Genomic DNA, 13,495 nt, shown 5'->3' with positions numbered 1-13,495 from the left:
AAACGGGTGTGTGGAGGCAGGCAGGACGACGAGGACGACAAGGATTCCAATAATGACATTTATTGTAGACACAACAAGGCAGGTTCAGGTAGGTGAGACACACACTCGCGGTAACATTAACAATAACCGACACCAATGGTCAGACAGACAGGAACTAATATGGGGTGAATAATTAGAGGCAGACAGGTGAGCACAATGACGGTGATTAACTAATGATTAGACGGGCTAAACCAACACAAAGGGAAGAAACCACAACAAACAGTCCACAGGGGCGTTACACCTAGATTCATTCTGCTATCACTGATCCTCCACATGCATTCAACGCTCTTCACCATTTAGAGAATCACACAGTGAATTCGCACGCCAAAAACCCCTCATTTCAAACATACCATCGCACATTGACAGCTCGACCAACACACTCGGGGTAACATTAACAATAACCGACCCCAATGCTCAGACAGACAGGAACTAATATGGGGTGAATAATTAGAGGCAGACAGGTGAGCACAATGACGGTGATTAACTAATGATTAGACGGGCTAAACCAACACAAAGGGAAGAAACCACAACAAACAGTCCACAGGGGCGTTACACCTAGATTCATTCTGCTATCACTGATCCTCCACATGCATTCAACGCTCTTCACCGTTTAGAGAATCACACAGTGAATTCACACGCCAAAAACTCTTCATTTCAAACATACCATCGCACATGGACAGCTCGACCACAAAGCAAGTGAGGTTGCTTAGTAACTGTGCCATCCAGTGCTATTCTCCAGTCTGATTCATGTCCCAAATGATAGATCAATCACAGGAGGGCCACTCCACTCCCTCTACCTCTCACATTACGGTGGAAAAATCCAGAGAAAAGAAACGGTATCAAATGTAAAACAATAAATGCATTAGAAGAGGGATCGCTTGTTTGAGCAATAATTACACAATACGGGCCTACGTCCAAAGTCAAAAGAGCCTGCACAGATCTGAGAGTATCATTGTAGTGATGAAATGTAATATCCGTACATGTAATAAATCCCCTTTTTTTCTTCAACTGTTTTTGTCAGGAGGATGAGAGAAGAATCGTGGCACTAGACAGCTTCATGCTCATATTTGAATCCATTTAACCTTCACAACATTAAGCAGATGACAGCCAGTGCTCTTAGAAGAATAGGGGAGGGCGACAAACGCCGAGCGAGAGAGATGGAAAGAGTCAGAGAGACAGGAGCCACTGCGATGACCTCTACGCTTGATTGATTTGAGAATATAGACAAGATGTCCCGCTCCGTATGAAAGCTAGCAATTTTCCCCCTCGTCTAGTTCCCTTCAGAGGGAAGCCGACAGCCGCGGCGGCATCAAAGGCCCCGTCGTGTTCCTGCTAACGGAGTTGAAAAGCGCCGCGATGTGGAATGACACCTCTGTATGGGCTGGCCCGTTTAGCTAACAGCACACGCACACACACACACACATGAAAACAGAGATACAAGCGCTAGACGGCGATAGCCCTGTCCGCTCGAGTTGAAGAAACTTTGGGTTTCTTTAGCAAGTTATGAAAACTCTTTCATTTTTAAAGTCCATGACCTTGAGCTTCAGGCGCTGACCTTTTCTCTATATGGAAAGAGAGCCGGAGAGCAACAGCTCGCTGTGTGTGTGTGTTCCTCAGGGTGGGGAGTGTGTATAAAAGGCCGAGGCGTTTGGTGGGCAGCTCAATTGTTAAGCCGTGTGTGTGTAGGTTATTGTCCGCCGGCCTGTTTTTTTTTTTTTCCCCCCTCAGACACACAGCGAGATAAATGTGTTTTGGAACGGAGGGCATTGTACCACATCCACCAGCACAGGGAGGCATGGGGCACCATCATTTAGATAAAACAAATTACTAACAGCCACAACGAGAGAGAGAGAGAGAGAGAGAGAGAATTATAGAGGGGAGAACATACACTGCAGAGAAGATAGAAAAACGCCCAGCAGGTTCGAGATTCACCAGGCTTTCTCTCTCTCTCTGTCACATAGAGGGGCAACACACAAAGCTATTTTCTCTGGCCAATAGCGGCGCAGTGGCGCGGGAAAGGCGAGCAGTAAATTCCCGCTGGGTAATTAAAATCAATAGCCATGACTCGCTTAGTAGCCAACAAGGTCAAACGCTGGAGAGGAACCGGGATAATGCCCAAACAGATAAATAAAAAAATTAAGTGAGGTGTCACGCTGTTTCATTAACCCTGCGTGGGGAGAGGTGTGTGAGCGTGTGTGTGTGTGTGTGTCTAATGTCTGCTTGGCAGGGTAGTCGGGGTGCACGGCAAACAGCCGCGGGTCCTGAAGCTAACCCCACTCAAAAGCAGGCCCTGAGCATGAGACTCACACATACAGTATACACATATACATACTCTCTATACACAAATACTGTATATGTGCATGTATATAAATGAAATATATTTGAAAATATGGATGTTGAAGATTTAGTTGTTTTAGGACCATTTTACCTTTGGTGTTCAAGAAACATTTCTAATTATTATCAATGTTAAATATTTTTGAGGAAACTGATTTAATTCTTCAGGGTTCTTTGATAATTAGAAAATTTAAAACAGCATTTAATATAGAATTGTTTTGTAAAATCTCTCGACGGTCACTTTTGATCAGCTTCCTTCTAATGTCCCTGTGGAATAAAAGTATTAATTTGTTTTAAAAAATTATATGTATGTATATGTTTTTTTTAAATTCAGTATATAGTCTCAGGCTTTTGCATATTTTTCTAATGTAATGGTATATGTTTATTGTTTATTTTATTTTTCATTGCAAATCATAACATCATCTTAAAAATGAATTAAGTTCATAATGTTTTAGTAAACTTTTGAACAGTAGTGTATATCTCATGGTGTTTATTGAACGCTTTTATTAAAAACAAATACTGATTTTCAAAATGACAGGAATAGTAACAGTAGATGCATTACGGTAATTAGAATAAGGGGATAAAATATGCCTAATTGCCTTAAAAAAAATAATAATCATGAAAAATATTTTAATGGTCCTAAATGTAGGCCTTGTTTTGATGCACAAAATTTATTTATTTATTTTCATTTTGGGGTTCCAGACTGCCTTTGTGAGATTTACATACAAATTTAGGTTTAGCTGTGTCTATTCAAATGAATCAATTACTGTATATCTAATAATTGTTTTTAAAAATGAATAATGGTTACGGTTTGTGTTTTTAAGTGACATTTGAACTTAACATTGTGTGTGTGAGTGGGATGGCTGTGTGTTAAGATGTAAGTAACAGACAGTGAAGGGTCATGAGTTTGTTTGTGATGTAGTATATTTGTCGCCAAGCCTGACATGCATTAGAGATCATGTAATGTGTCAGTGAGTGTGTGTTAGCACTAGAGTAGAGTTTGGACCAAGCAGGCACCTGTCCTGTGTGTTAACACTCTTTTGAGACCCGTAGAGATACCAGTCCTCAGTCCCAGAGGATTTCTCAGCTTGATCGTTCATTTGCTGTCTTTTCCTCCACAGAGAAAAGCTAATTCACTTTCATTTCGGCTCAGCGGTTCACTTTGTTCAGGTAGCAGAGGAGTCTGGGAATGAGTGTGTGTACATTCTGCGGTGTGTGTGTGGATGATGCTCTGTTATGTTGGCTTGCAATGTGTGTGGCTGTTTCATATCTGCATAGTTTTACATACGAAAGCTTTATTTCTCGTGGGGTTCCTAATGAACATCAGGGTGGAGCATGCTCTTTTAAACGGCCAATCACAATGCTGCACCCGAGGGGCTTGCTAATACAGGAAACAAGCTAAGCAATGCATATGTTGTATGTTGGTTGCTGTAAACTGCCTATCTTGACAGCATTTGGATCAGGCCTATGATTATTTAAAACAATACTTATGTCTTTCTAATACTTTTAATACTTTCTAATATAATGCAATGGTATTTTATTTTATTTAAATGAATAAATGAATGAAATGAGTATGTTTTGTAGTTTTAGATTGATGGTGATCAGTGTCATTAATATATTAAAATACTGATGTAGATTAATGCAGAATCAGAAATATTTCTTATTCATTTTATATCATAAATTTTCTTAATATTAAAATGTTTGAAATCCTAAAACTCTGCATAGTTTTACATACGAAAGCTTTATTTCTCGTGGGGTTCCTAATGAACATCAGGGTGGAGCATGCTCTTTTAAACGGCCAATCACAATGCTGCACCCGAGGGGCTTGCTAATACAGGAAACAAGCTAAGCAATGCATATGTTGTATGTTGGTTGCTGTAAACTGCCTATCTTGACAGCATTTGGATCAGGCCTATGATTATTTAAAACAATACTTATGTCTTTCTAATACTTTTAATACTTTCTAATATAATGCAATGGTATTTTATTTTATTTAAGTGAATAAATGAATGAAATGAGTATGTTTTGTAGTTTTAGATTGATGGTGATCAATGTCATTAATATATTAAAATACTGATGTAGATTAATGCAGAATCAGAAATATTTCTTATTCATATTATATATCTTAAATTTTCTTAATATTAAAATGTTTGAAATCCTAAAACTTATATTACCAGGTTTAAATAGGATTTTGAATCTCATATTTTCAAAATAGTCTCAGGCTTTTGCTTTTTTTTTTTTTTTCAAATATAATGCAACATTTTATTTTATTATTTTATTTATTTTATTTTACCTTATCTTATTTTATTTTTCATAGCAAATCATAAAATCCTATGCTTAGCTTATGAATGAATTAATTTCAGAATGTTTTAGTTGTTTGTCATATTTAATAATAAAACACAGATTAGCGTGTTTTAGTATTTTTAGCTTGATGGTGATCAATGCCATAAATTTGTTTATTTTAATATTAAAATAGTGACATAGATTCTGTGACATAGTGCAGAATAAGAAATATTTCATTTTACATCATAACTTTTCTTAATATTAAACTGTTTGACACCCTAAAACTTCTATTACCAGGATTTTGAATCTCATATTTTCAATATAGTCTCAGGCTTTTGTATGTTTTAGTGCAACATTTTATTTTATTTTATTTTATTTTTCATAATCATATATTATCATATATAATTATATTTTCATATTTTTCATAATCATAATATCAGTTAATAAATGAATTAATTTCAGAGTGTTTTAGTATTTTTAGCTTGATGGTGGTCAATGCCATACATTTGTTTATTTTAATTTTAAAATAGTAACATAGATTAGTGCAGAATTAGAAAAACAATGTCTTGATTTTCAAATGTTAGAAATCCTGAAAAGTATATTTTCAGGTTTAAACATGATTTAGAATCTCATATTTTCAACATAGTCTGAGACTTTTGGATCCCACTGTATATGTCTGTGTGTTTGTATGCATTTATGCATATGGGTCACTGAAGATAAGGGAACAGGTGTGTGTTTAGAACTTTTCAAGCGTTCAAACAAAGACACTAACCCAGTTCCATCAGTGTACAGTGTGTATGTGAGTTGTTTAGTAGAAAAGAATGAGATGGAAGGACTGGAGGCTGATTTTTGAGAGCTGTTTCCTCTCTCTTATCAGTATGGCCGTGTGGAAGCTTCTGTGCTGTTCACATAGATAGCATCTCCATCTGATCTCTCTCTCTCTCTTCCCTGTCCCACAGTCAGCCCAGCCCAGCCCAGCTCTGATCTTTCCTCTCTTTCTCATCTTCTCACTATCTCCCTCCCCCTTGTTATTCCCTCTAATGCCTTCCATCGTATGTTCTTTGCCTGTCCTTCACTGCTATTTGCTCTCTCTCTCTCTCTCTCTCTCTCTCTCTCTCTCGCTCTCTCTTTCTCTGCAGATGTGCAGATTTACTTTCAGCAGCACCACATAAAAGTGATTAACAGCACAGTATATCATTTTATATGCAAATAACATTGCTTTCATTGTTCAGGCTGCTCATTGTGCACTGCAGAAATTTTCATTGTTTACAATTTGTTGGTAGAGTTTGCCTTCATCTAGATGGGTTTTTAAAGGGAGAGAGAGAGAGAGAGAGAGAGAGAGAGAGAGAGGGAGCTGACTGAACAACAGTACTGTGAATGACTGTAGGGGATGTAGAGGATTGATCGGCCTGCAAATTTCCAGACTTTTATTATTTATGAATTTGTTTGTTTATTTATTTGTTTATACTATTTTCTTCACTTAATTTCATATAGTTGTCTCTTCTCACCTATCTCTTTTATTTTCATTTAATTTTAATTATTCCATTTTCTTTATTTCCTATCTATTTTATTATTCATTTTTATTTACTTTTCCTTTATTTTACTTTTATTACTTTATTATAAATATTTCATTTTATTTATACTCTTTTTTATACTCTCATTTTATCAGATCTTCTCTTCTCACTTCCTCTCTTATTTTATTTTGTTTTATTCACTTCTCAAGTCATTTCATCTAATCTTCTCTTCTCTTTTCACCTCTTTTTCTTTCCTATTAGTTTTCTTTAGATTTTTTGTTATTTGTTTTATTTTATTTATACCCTTCTTCATTTAATCACTTCATCTAGTCTTCTCTTCTCACCTTTTCTCTTCTTTTTTATTTTATTTTATTCTCATATCACCTCATCTCATCCTCTCTTCTCTTGTCACATCTTTTTATTATATTATAATTGTTTATTATATTGTAAGTAAATCAGACAGCAATTGTCTGTCACACCCAAAGAATCTTATTTACTGCCACTGATGACATGAAAAGCTATTTGAAACACATTAAACTTCTGTAATGTAAGATATTTCCCAGTGACAAGAACATTAGGCAGGAAATAATGTAGATTGGGGTTTTATTTGATCAATCAAGACTTGATTGAGTTGTGACCATGACGATATGGCTGATTAAAAATAATATTTTCCTCATCTATGCAGGCTTAGTTACATCAGCTGAAAAGTATCATTACAGAGAATGTTTTTACATTATAATTATTAAATATTATGAACGCAAACTTTTTATTTCTTCAGAACAAACTCTCACTAACCCATGAATGTTCACTGAGAAAGCAAACAAGGTGCATTCATTGTCATATTGTCTTTCTTTCTTTGTCACAGGCAAAGACTGCCAGCCAAGAATGTGTATTACTATCGCTGCCCGGACCATCGGAGGAACTACGTGATGTCTTTCGCCTTCTGTTTCGACCGCGAGGATGACGTTTATCAGTTTGCGTACTGCTACCCTTACACCTACTCCCGTCTGCAACATTACCTGGCCAGCCTGGAGCGCAGAAATCTCGATTACCTGCAGCGAGAGCAGCTGGGCCTCAGTGTGGTTAGTCACTACATGTTTGCACACAGCGTTACTGCACGTCTTTGTTGCGTTTCCGGTGTTTCTGTCAGTGTGTATTATGTTAACATCTTCCTGTGTCTGCTGTGCACTGCACACTCATTTTCTTTAAGGGGGCGGACACATGTAAGTGTCTTTGAGGATGCATGACTGTGTGTGTGTGTGTGTGCATGATCTGCACAGGTAACTGGATCATTCACATTGCCTACAGTCCCGTCTCGCTCTTATCAAATAATTGTTGAGGAAAACTCATTAGGAATGCTTGAGAGATTAAAGCCCTCTTTTAGGGCCTTCATCACTTTCACGTTCGTCAAGGAGAGCCAGTCACGGGAAGCCACTGATGAAAGGACATTTATTGATAAGAAATATGGTGTCAATGGAAAAAAAGAAATCAGTTTCACGTGAAATAGGATTTGAAAGGGCAAATATATCAGGGGGAAAATAAATGGCAAAACTATATGTTAAAGCCATGCAAGAACAGAAATACAGACTTGAGGGTGCATATGGTGCTGTTATTATTTTTTATTTTTTTTAAATCACCCGTTTCAGTTCATTCACTGCATAAACCCAGATCAGTTCTGTAACCATATATTCTCTCTTCAAAATTCTAACAACTTAAACATGTATGAATGTCATTGCATAAGATAACAAGGGTTATGTGTAATAAGATTTTTTTAATTATTTTGAAGTCTGTAATGTATTTGATCAAAAATACAGTACAAAACAATTATACTGTAAAATATTATTGCAACTTAAAATAACTGAATTAAATGTAATTACTATTGTGATGGCAAAGCTGCAACCATTACTCCAGTTCTTCAGTTTTGCATGGTCCTTAAACAAGACACGGGTCACAACGAGGCGTTCCCCATAGCGACCCCTAGAGGACGCAGTGTCTCGTTCCCATGAAAGGGAACATACTTGGTACTGCTGCTGCTGCATGATATAAGCAACTGGTGGCACTATTGTTTTTAATTGAAGTGTTACAGAAAAATCTGGATTTTTTATATATATTGGAGGCCTCTGAATTGGTTCATTTTGAGTAAGGGTCAGTGTTGCTATTGTTAACTAAAACTAAAACTTTTAAAAATAATTGTTATTAATTGAAACAAAGCTGAAATAAAATTAAATCTAAATACTAGATGAAAAACTTTAAAAAACCTAAATGAAAATGTTGTCTTGGCAGTTAAACAAAATAAAATAAGTTTAGTACTAAAATTACTAAAAATAAAACTGAAATAAAAATTTAACGCTAAATAGAAATAAAAAAAAAATTTAATGACAAAATTACATAAAATTACTAAAACTGAAAATGTAAAAATAAGCTAATTCAAAATATTGTTTAGTACTATTATATAAATAATACTAAAATAACAGGTGGAGGTTCTGAGTTTTGGTAAAGACAAAAAATACCTCATCTCAATACCTTTTGGGCCACTGTGCCTCCCTTGCCATTTCATTAGTATGTATAATCAGCCTTTTTATAATTCACATAGAAGATATAATGTCAGAAATAAAGCAAGAATGAAAGAATAGATACTGAATGAGTGAGAAAAAGTGAGGGAGGGACATTGTGACAGAGCAAGAGAGAGTGAGAGTGAATTTATTTGTATGCGCAGGCATAGGGACTTTTTATGGCCTTATTTGTCTTTTTATGTCCTCTGTTCTTGGGTATGTGGCAGTACAACACTCTTAATGACCTGCAGAGATGGAGGAGAGAGGGAGGGAATGAAGAAAAAGAGCAGGATGAGGCTACAACAGCTTGGACTGCAGTAGTAAAACACTCTCTGGTGTAACACACAGACGTGATGTACTTAAACAGAGGATCTGTGAGGAGGAAGTCCATGTGCGCACACACACACACCTACACACGTGCTATAGGTAAAGCACCAGAGAACAAGCCTGGATTCAGTGTAATACTGGGATTACTTCTCTCATATCTTTCACTTTCAATGAGGCAAGTAAATATGAAGAGCGTTCCGCAAAAAGAGTCCTCTAGTACATCTCAATTACCTCTTTTGCTCTGTTAATGCTTTGCCTCTCAGGGTCGAACTCGTTTCTTTTTAGAAGTCTGCTTGCTGGTGAGGTATATATGAGCACAAATGTTTTACGTTGGCATTTGTAATACAAAAACCAATCAGATGCCTCTCTATCCAGAGGTCTATGAAGATGAATCAAGCAATACAAGCAATCACTGTCCAAACGCCCCAAATACGCTCATACGGACTGTTTTCACGACTTTAAAATGCAGGCTCGCAACAACTGTCATGTTCAACAGCAATCGTCACATCTGTTTATCGTATCTTTAGTCATCAAAGTCCTCTAACAGCGTTATAAAGACAGAGAAGCATAGCGGGTTTTGACAATCGCTTTGATGGATGATCATGCAGCTTCTTCTACCATTCGCTGCTGCCCATTTCGAACGTCGAGTTCGCATCAGCAAATGGAGAATGAAGTTGTTTTGAAGGCTGCGCATCCAGATCCATTATCCGAGTGTGAAACGCTCGAGCCATCTGAATATTTAAAAGAGATCAAACTCAGATCTGCATTTATGGATGTGAATTATTTAGACGTGCGGTGAAACATATAGCACAAGCAGCATGGTCTTTGTAGATTAATATAAGTGTGTCGGAATAAATATTTAAGCATGTATAAATGTTTATTTTACATAAAAGCAGAAGGCCTCGGGGTCTTTGTTGATGCTCAGTTATCATGACTCAGATGACCTACCTGTCTAGACACAGCTCCCCCGGTTTCATCCTCTCCTCTCATGCAACCTTCAGTCATTTTCCTTTGGCCCAGAGCCCGTCAATCTCAACAGAGGCCCGTCACGTGACTCGAGCCCCGCTCCCTCACACAGGTGCCTTGTTGTGTTGAATTCTGAGTGCCTGCTCCTCTCCAGATGTGGAGACAGAGCAACAGTTGTGGATCTGACAGGCTAGCAAGAGCAGTTACTGCAACAAAGAGCAGAGACTCAAAGACAAGCAGACAGACAGAATCCAGCCTGAGGGCCTGACCAGCACTCTCTGCTTCACTTCACATCTCTCTCTGTCTCTCCCCATTGCCATTTACAACTATAGATATATTCAGGTTTACATGCATATAGTCATGCAGGCTTATAAAAATATCATTTTTTTTTTTAATTATGATTTCCTCGTTTTGCTGTACTGAAATTGAAATGCTATATTGCAATTTAGTATGTTCTGATGTTTTTTGTTTATTTTACCGTGAAATGTTGTAGCTCAAAATTGAATTTTGTAGAAAGTACAAGGAGAAAATGAAAGTCCTGTAGCACCCAGAAAATGAGGCTGTTATTTGAATGATTCACAGATAGAGACCAATTGTAAGGTAAATGTTCCCTCATTATTAGTGTAATTGTTTTTCATCTGTGTAAATTTAGAGCTTCTATAATGCAAAAGGCCAAATGTTCTGAATACCGTCCAGACAGTAAACAAGTCATTTATTTGCTAATTTAAATTTTTTTTTAATTTTGGAGATTCCTTGAATCAGTTTTATTAAATATTGAAACTAAATAATTATTAGGGGTTTTTTTTAGCTATAAAAATGAGTTCGTATAGACCAATTCGGTGTTTGCAAACAGTGATGACTTTTTTTGTGGGCGGAGCCTATCTGGTGGCAGAAAATGAGAGTTTTCAAGTAGCAGTCTATGGACGGCATGGAATAAAAGAATTAAAAAATGTAAATTTGATTTTATATTTCAAAAGTCTGACTTTATTCTCACAATTAGGAGATTATATCTCACAATTCTGATAAGGAAAACAACTCTGGCTTTTTTTCCCTCAGAGTTGACAAACTCACTATTGTTGAGTTAAATCGAGTTATAAAGTCCGAACTAGGAGATATAAACTTGCATTTGCAAAAATAAAAAAAAGTCAGAATTGTGAGATAAAATATATAAATGTTACGTAAAATGTTAATAGTATAAAATTTAAATAATATTTCATGCTGTAACTGTAGGGCTAATACAATATGTCCCCTATGAACTGCATGTGTGAATATTATTGTTTAAATCAAATTTATGCTTTAAAAGTAGAGTAATCATAGCAGTTTTCATTTAGCTTCGAATGGCGTCTTTGAGGACAGTATTCTATAAAAATTATTTGCATTCCGATTCTGACATCAAAAGGCACAAAAATATATTTTTTTCTCTTCTTCCATGAATTTTACCTGTTTCACTCCACTTGTTACCAGTTTTTCTGCCACCACTATGCACGCGCAGCTGCAAGTGATGTAACTGTGATGTCTACTCCAAATTGGTCTATAAGCACCAACATTTAGGGAGAATGATGTTTATCATAGCAGACCCATTTCTAATGGTGCATGCTATAAATGTTTAAAAGCTTTAGGTAGGCCACAAGTTTGTACTTGATTCATTTGTCATGTCTAGAGAGTAGCCAGAGCCTTCAAAAACTTGCTTTTAATTTGTTCTGCGGTGTTTTTTCTTCATGTCCATTGCTGTAAGTGACGTACATTTAAAACAGGCCTTGAGTCTTTTATGACCAGACTTTCAGAACTATTCTGCGAGTTTATGCTCACTCTCTGTCTGTCTGTTTTATGGCACATAAAGTTTCCATAGGGAAGAGCCTTGAGTCAGGTTGGTGCAGAGTGACTGCGGTTACTGGTTGTTTAGCGGTAGTGTTTCATCCAATACGGTCAGTTCACTGCACCTTTCATGTCTCTAAAAGAGAGAACATGGATGAGATCAGTGGTGTCATTCTAAACAGTGTCATATTCACTTTGATAAGATGACATTGATTAAATTTTAAACATTCTATTAACAGAATGTGCATATAAACTGTGTTGTGCAATGTCTAGCTGTAGTATTCAATTTTAACACATCTAACAGTAAAGCAATAAAAAAGGAGAGGCTTGTCCATGAGGAGTTGTTTCTTGAAAGGATGATGATGCTGTTATGATAAAGTTGTTTTGATTTACAGGTTGATTTGAAAAATCTGATTTGTAGATTGATTGTATAGTTCATGATTTTCAAGAAGTATAAATATCTTATTGTCATTCTTCATATGTAGGCAGTATCGCTCAAAGGTTTGGGGTCGGAAAGATTTTTAAAAATGCTTTTAAAATAAGTCTCATATGATGACCATGGCTGCATTTATTTAATCAAAAATACTTTAAAAACAGTAATGTTGTGAAATTCTATTTCAATATTTTTTAAAATGTAATTTACTCCTGTGATGGTAAAGCTGAATTTTCAGCAGTCGTTATTTCAGTCTTTTTTGTAACAATGTAAAAGTTTTTTTCTGTCACTTTTGATCAATTTAATGACTCCTTGCTGCAAAAAAGTGTCATTTTCTTGTTTATTCTATAGTGTGTATACATTACTGAATAAAAAGTCTCCAAAAATTTTTTATTTTGCAAATTAAGTAATTGGGTTTTTGTTGACGTGTTTAATATTAAATACATTTTAATTAAGCAAATATTGGCATTGGAAACTCATTGTCAAAGACAGTCCAAATTTATGCATATAGGGATCCTAATAATTTTGCAGAATGACCCAGTGAAAAAATATCTAGTCAATCTCTATATGCAACAGCCTATACTCACATTCCCAAAGTAAATATTCACTTTCTTGTATGTTTTATGTGGCTTACACTGCCTCACACCTCTCTGTGATGTGAGACGGTTGTTTCCACAGAGATGACTCTGAGCTGCTGACAGATACTTTGCTGTTTTCCTTCATCTTGCTCTTTGAGATTTCCTCTCTTCTAATACAAGAAGCCGAAGCATCTCCCAGTAGGGACAGCAGTTTTCTGAGGCGCTGTGCAAAACTCCAGGCAACCGGCGTTAGCACTATTCTGGCTGTCCTTAACCCCTCTCTCGACATCCTAAAGTCCTCTTACGTACTGTAAAATCCTGAGTCTCATAGCCAGGGCTGAAGAAATCCCCCTCTGATCATCTAGTTCTGGAATTGACTGAGCATTTTAAAATGTGAGTTGAGTTGACCGGCTGCGTGTGAAGGATGAACGTTAAGCAGGCAAATGGGGTCCCGTCTATGGTTTGATGGAGTACAGGTTTATGGATGTAGTCAGAGGGTTCGGGGTAAGCACTTTTACCTCATGTCCTTTTTTTATCCTCTGTCACCAGTGGCTAGTGCTTATAGGAGTGAGTTTAATAACAGCTCCTCAAATGGAAGGTGGACTGAAATGTGTGTGTGTGTGTGTGTGTGTGTGTGTGTGTGTGTGTGTGTGT

General features: G+C 36.6%; 1 protein-coding gene across 1 annotated transcript in view; it reads left to right on the top strand.

Moving 5' to 3' along the window:
* agbl4 (AGBL carboxypeptidase 4) overlaps nucleotides 1–13,495 on the top strand; it is a 214,602-nt gene that overhangs the window by 58,287 nt on the left and 142,820 nt on the right. The window contains exon 2 of the mRNA XM_016446167.1: nucleotides 7,036–7,252. Coding sequence (XP_016301653.1) covers nucleotides 7,036–7,252 — 217 coding nt within the window. The remainder of the gene's footprint in view (nucleotides 1–7,035; nucleotides 7,253–13,495) is intronic.

The sequence above is a fragment of the Sinocyclocheilus anshuiensis genome, unplaced genomic scaffold, assembly GCF_001515605.1.
Source record: "Sinocyclocheilus anshuiensis isolate Anshui unplaced genomic scaffold, SAMN03320099.WGS_v1.1 scaffold107, whole genome shotgun sequence".
NCBI classification, from domain to species: Eukaryota; Metazoa; Chordata; class Actinopteri; order Cypriniformes; family Cyprinidae; genus Sinocyclocheilus; species Sinocyclocheilus anshuiensis.
The sequence above is the reverse complement of the archived record's forward strand: the minus strand, read 5'-3'. Positions and strand labels throughout refer to the sequence as shown.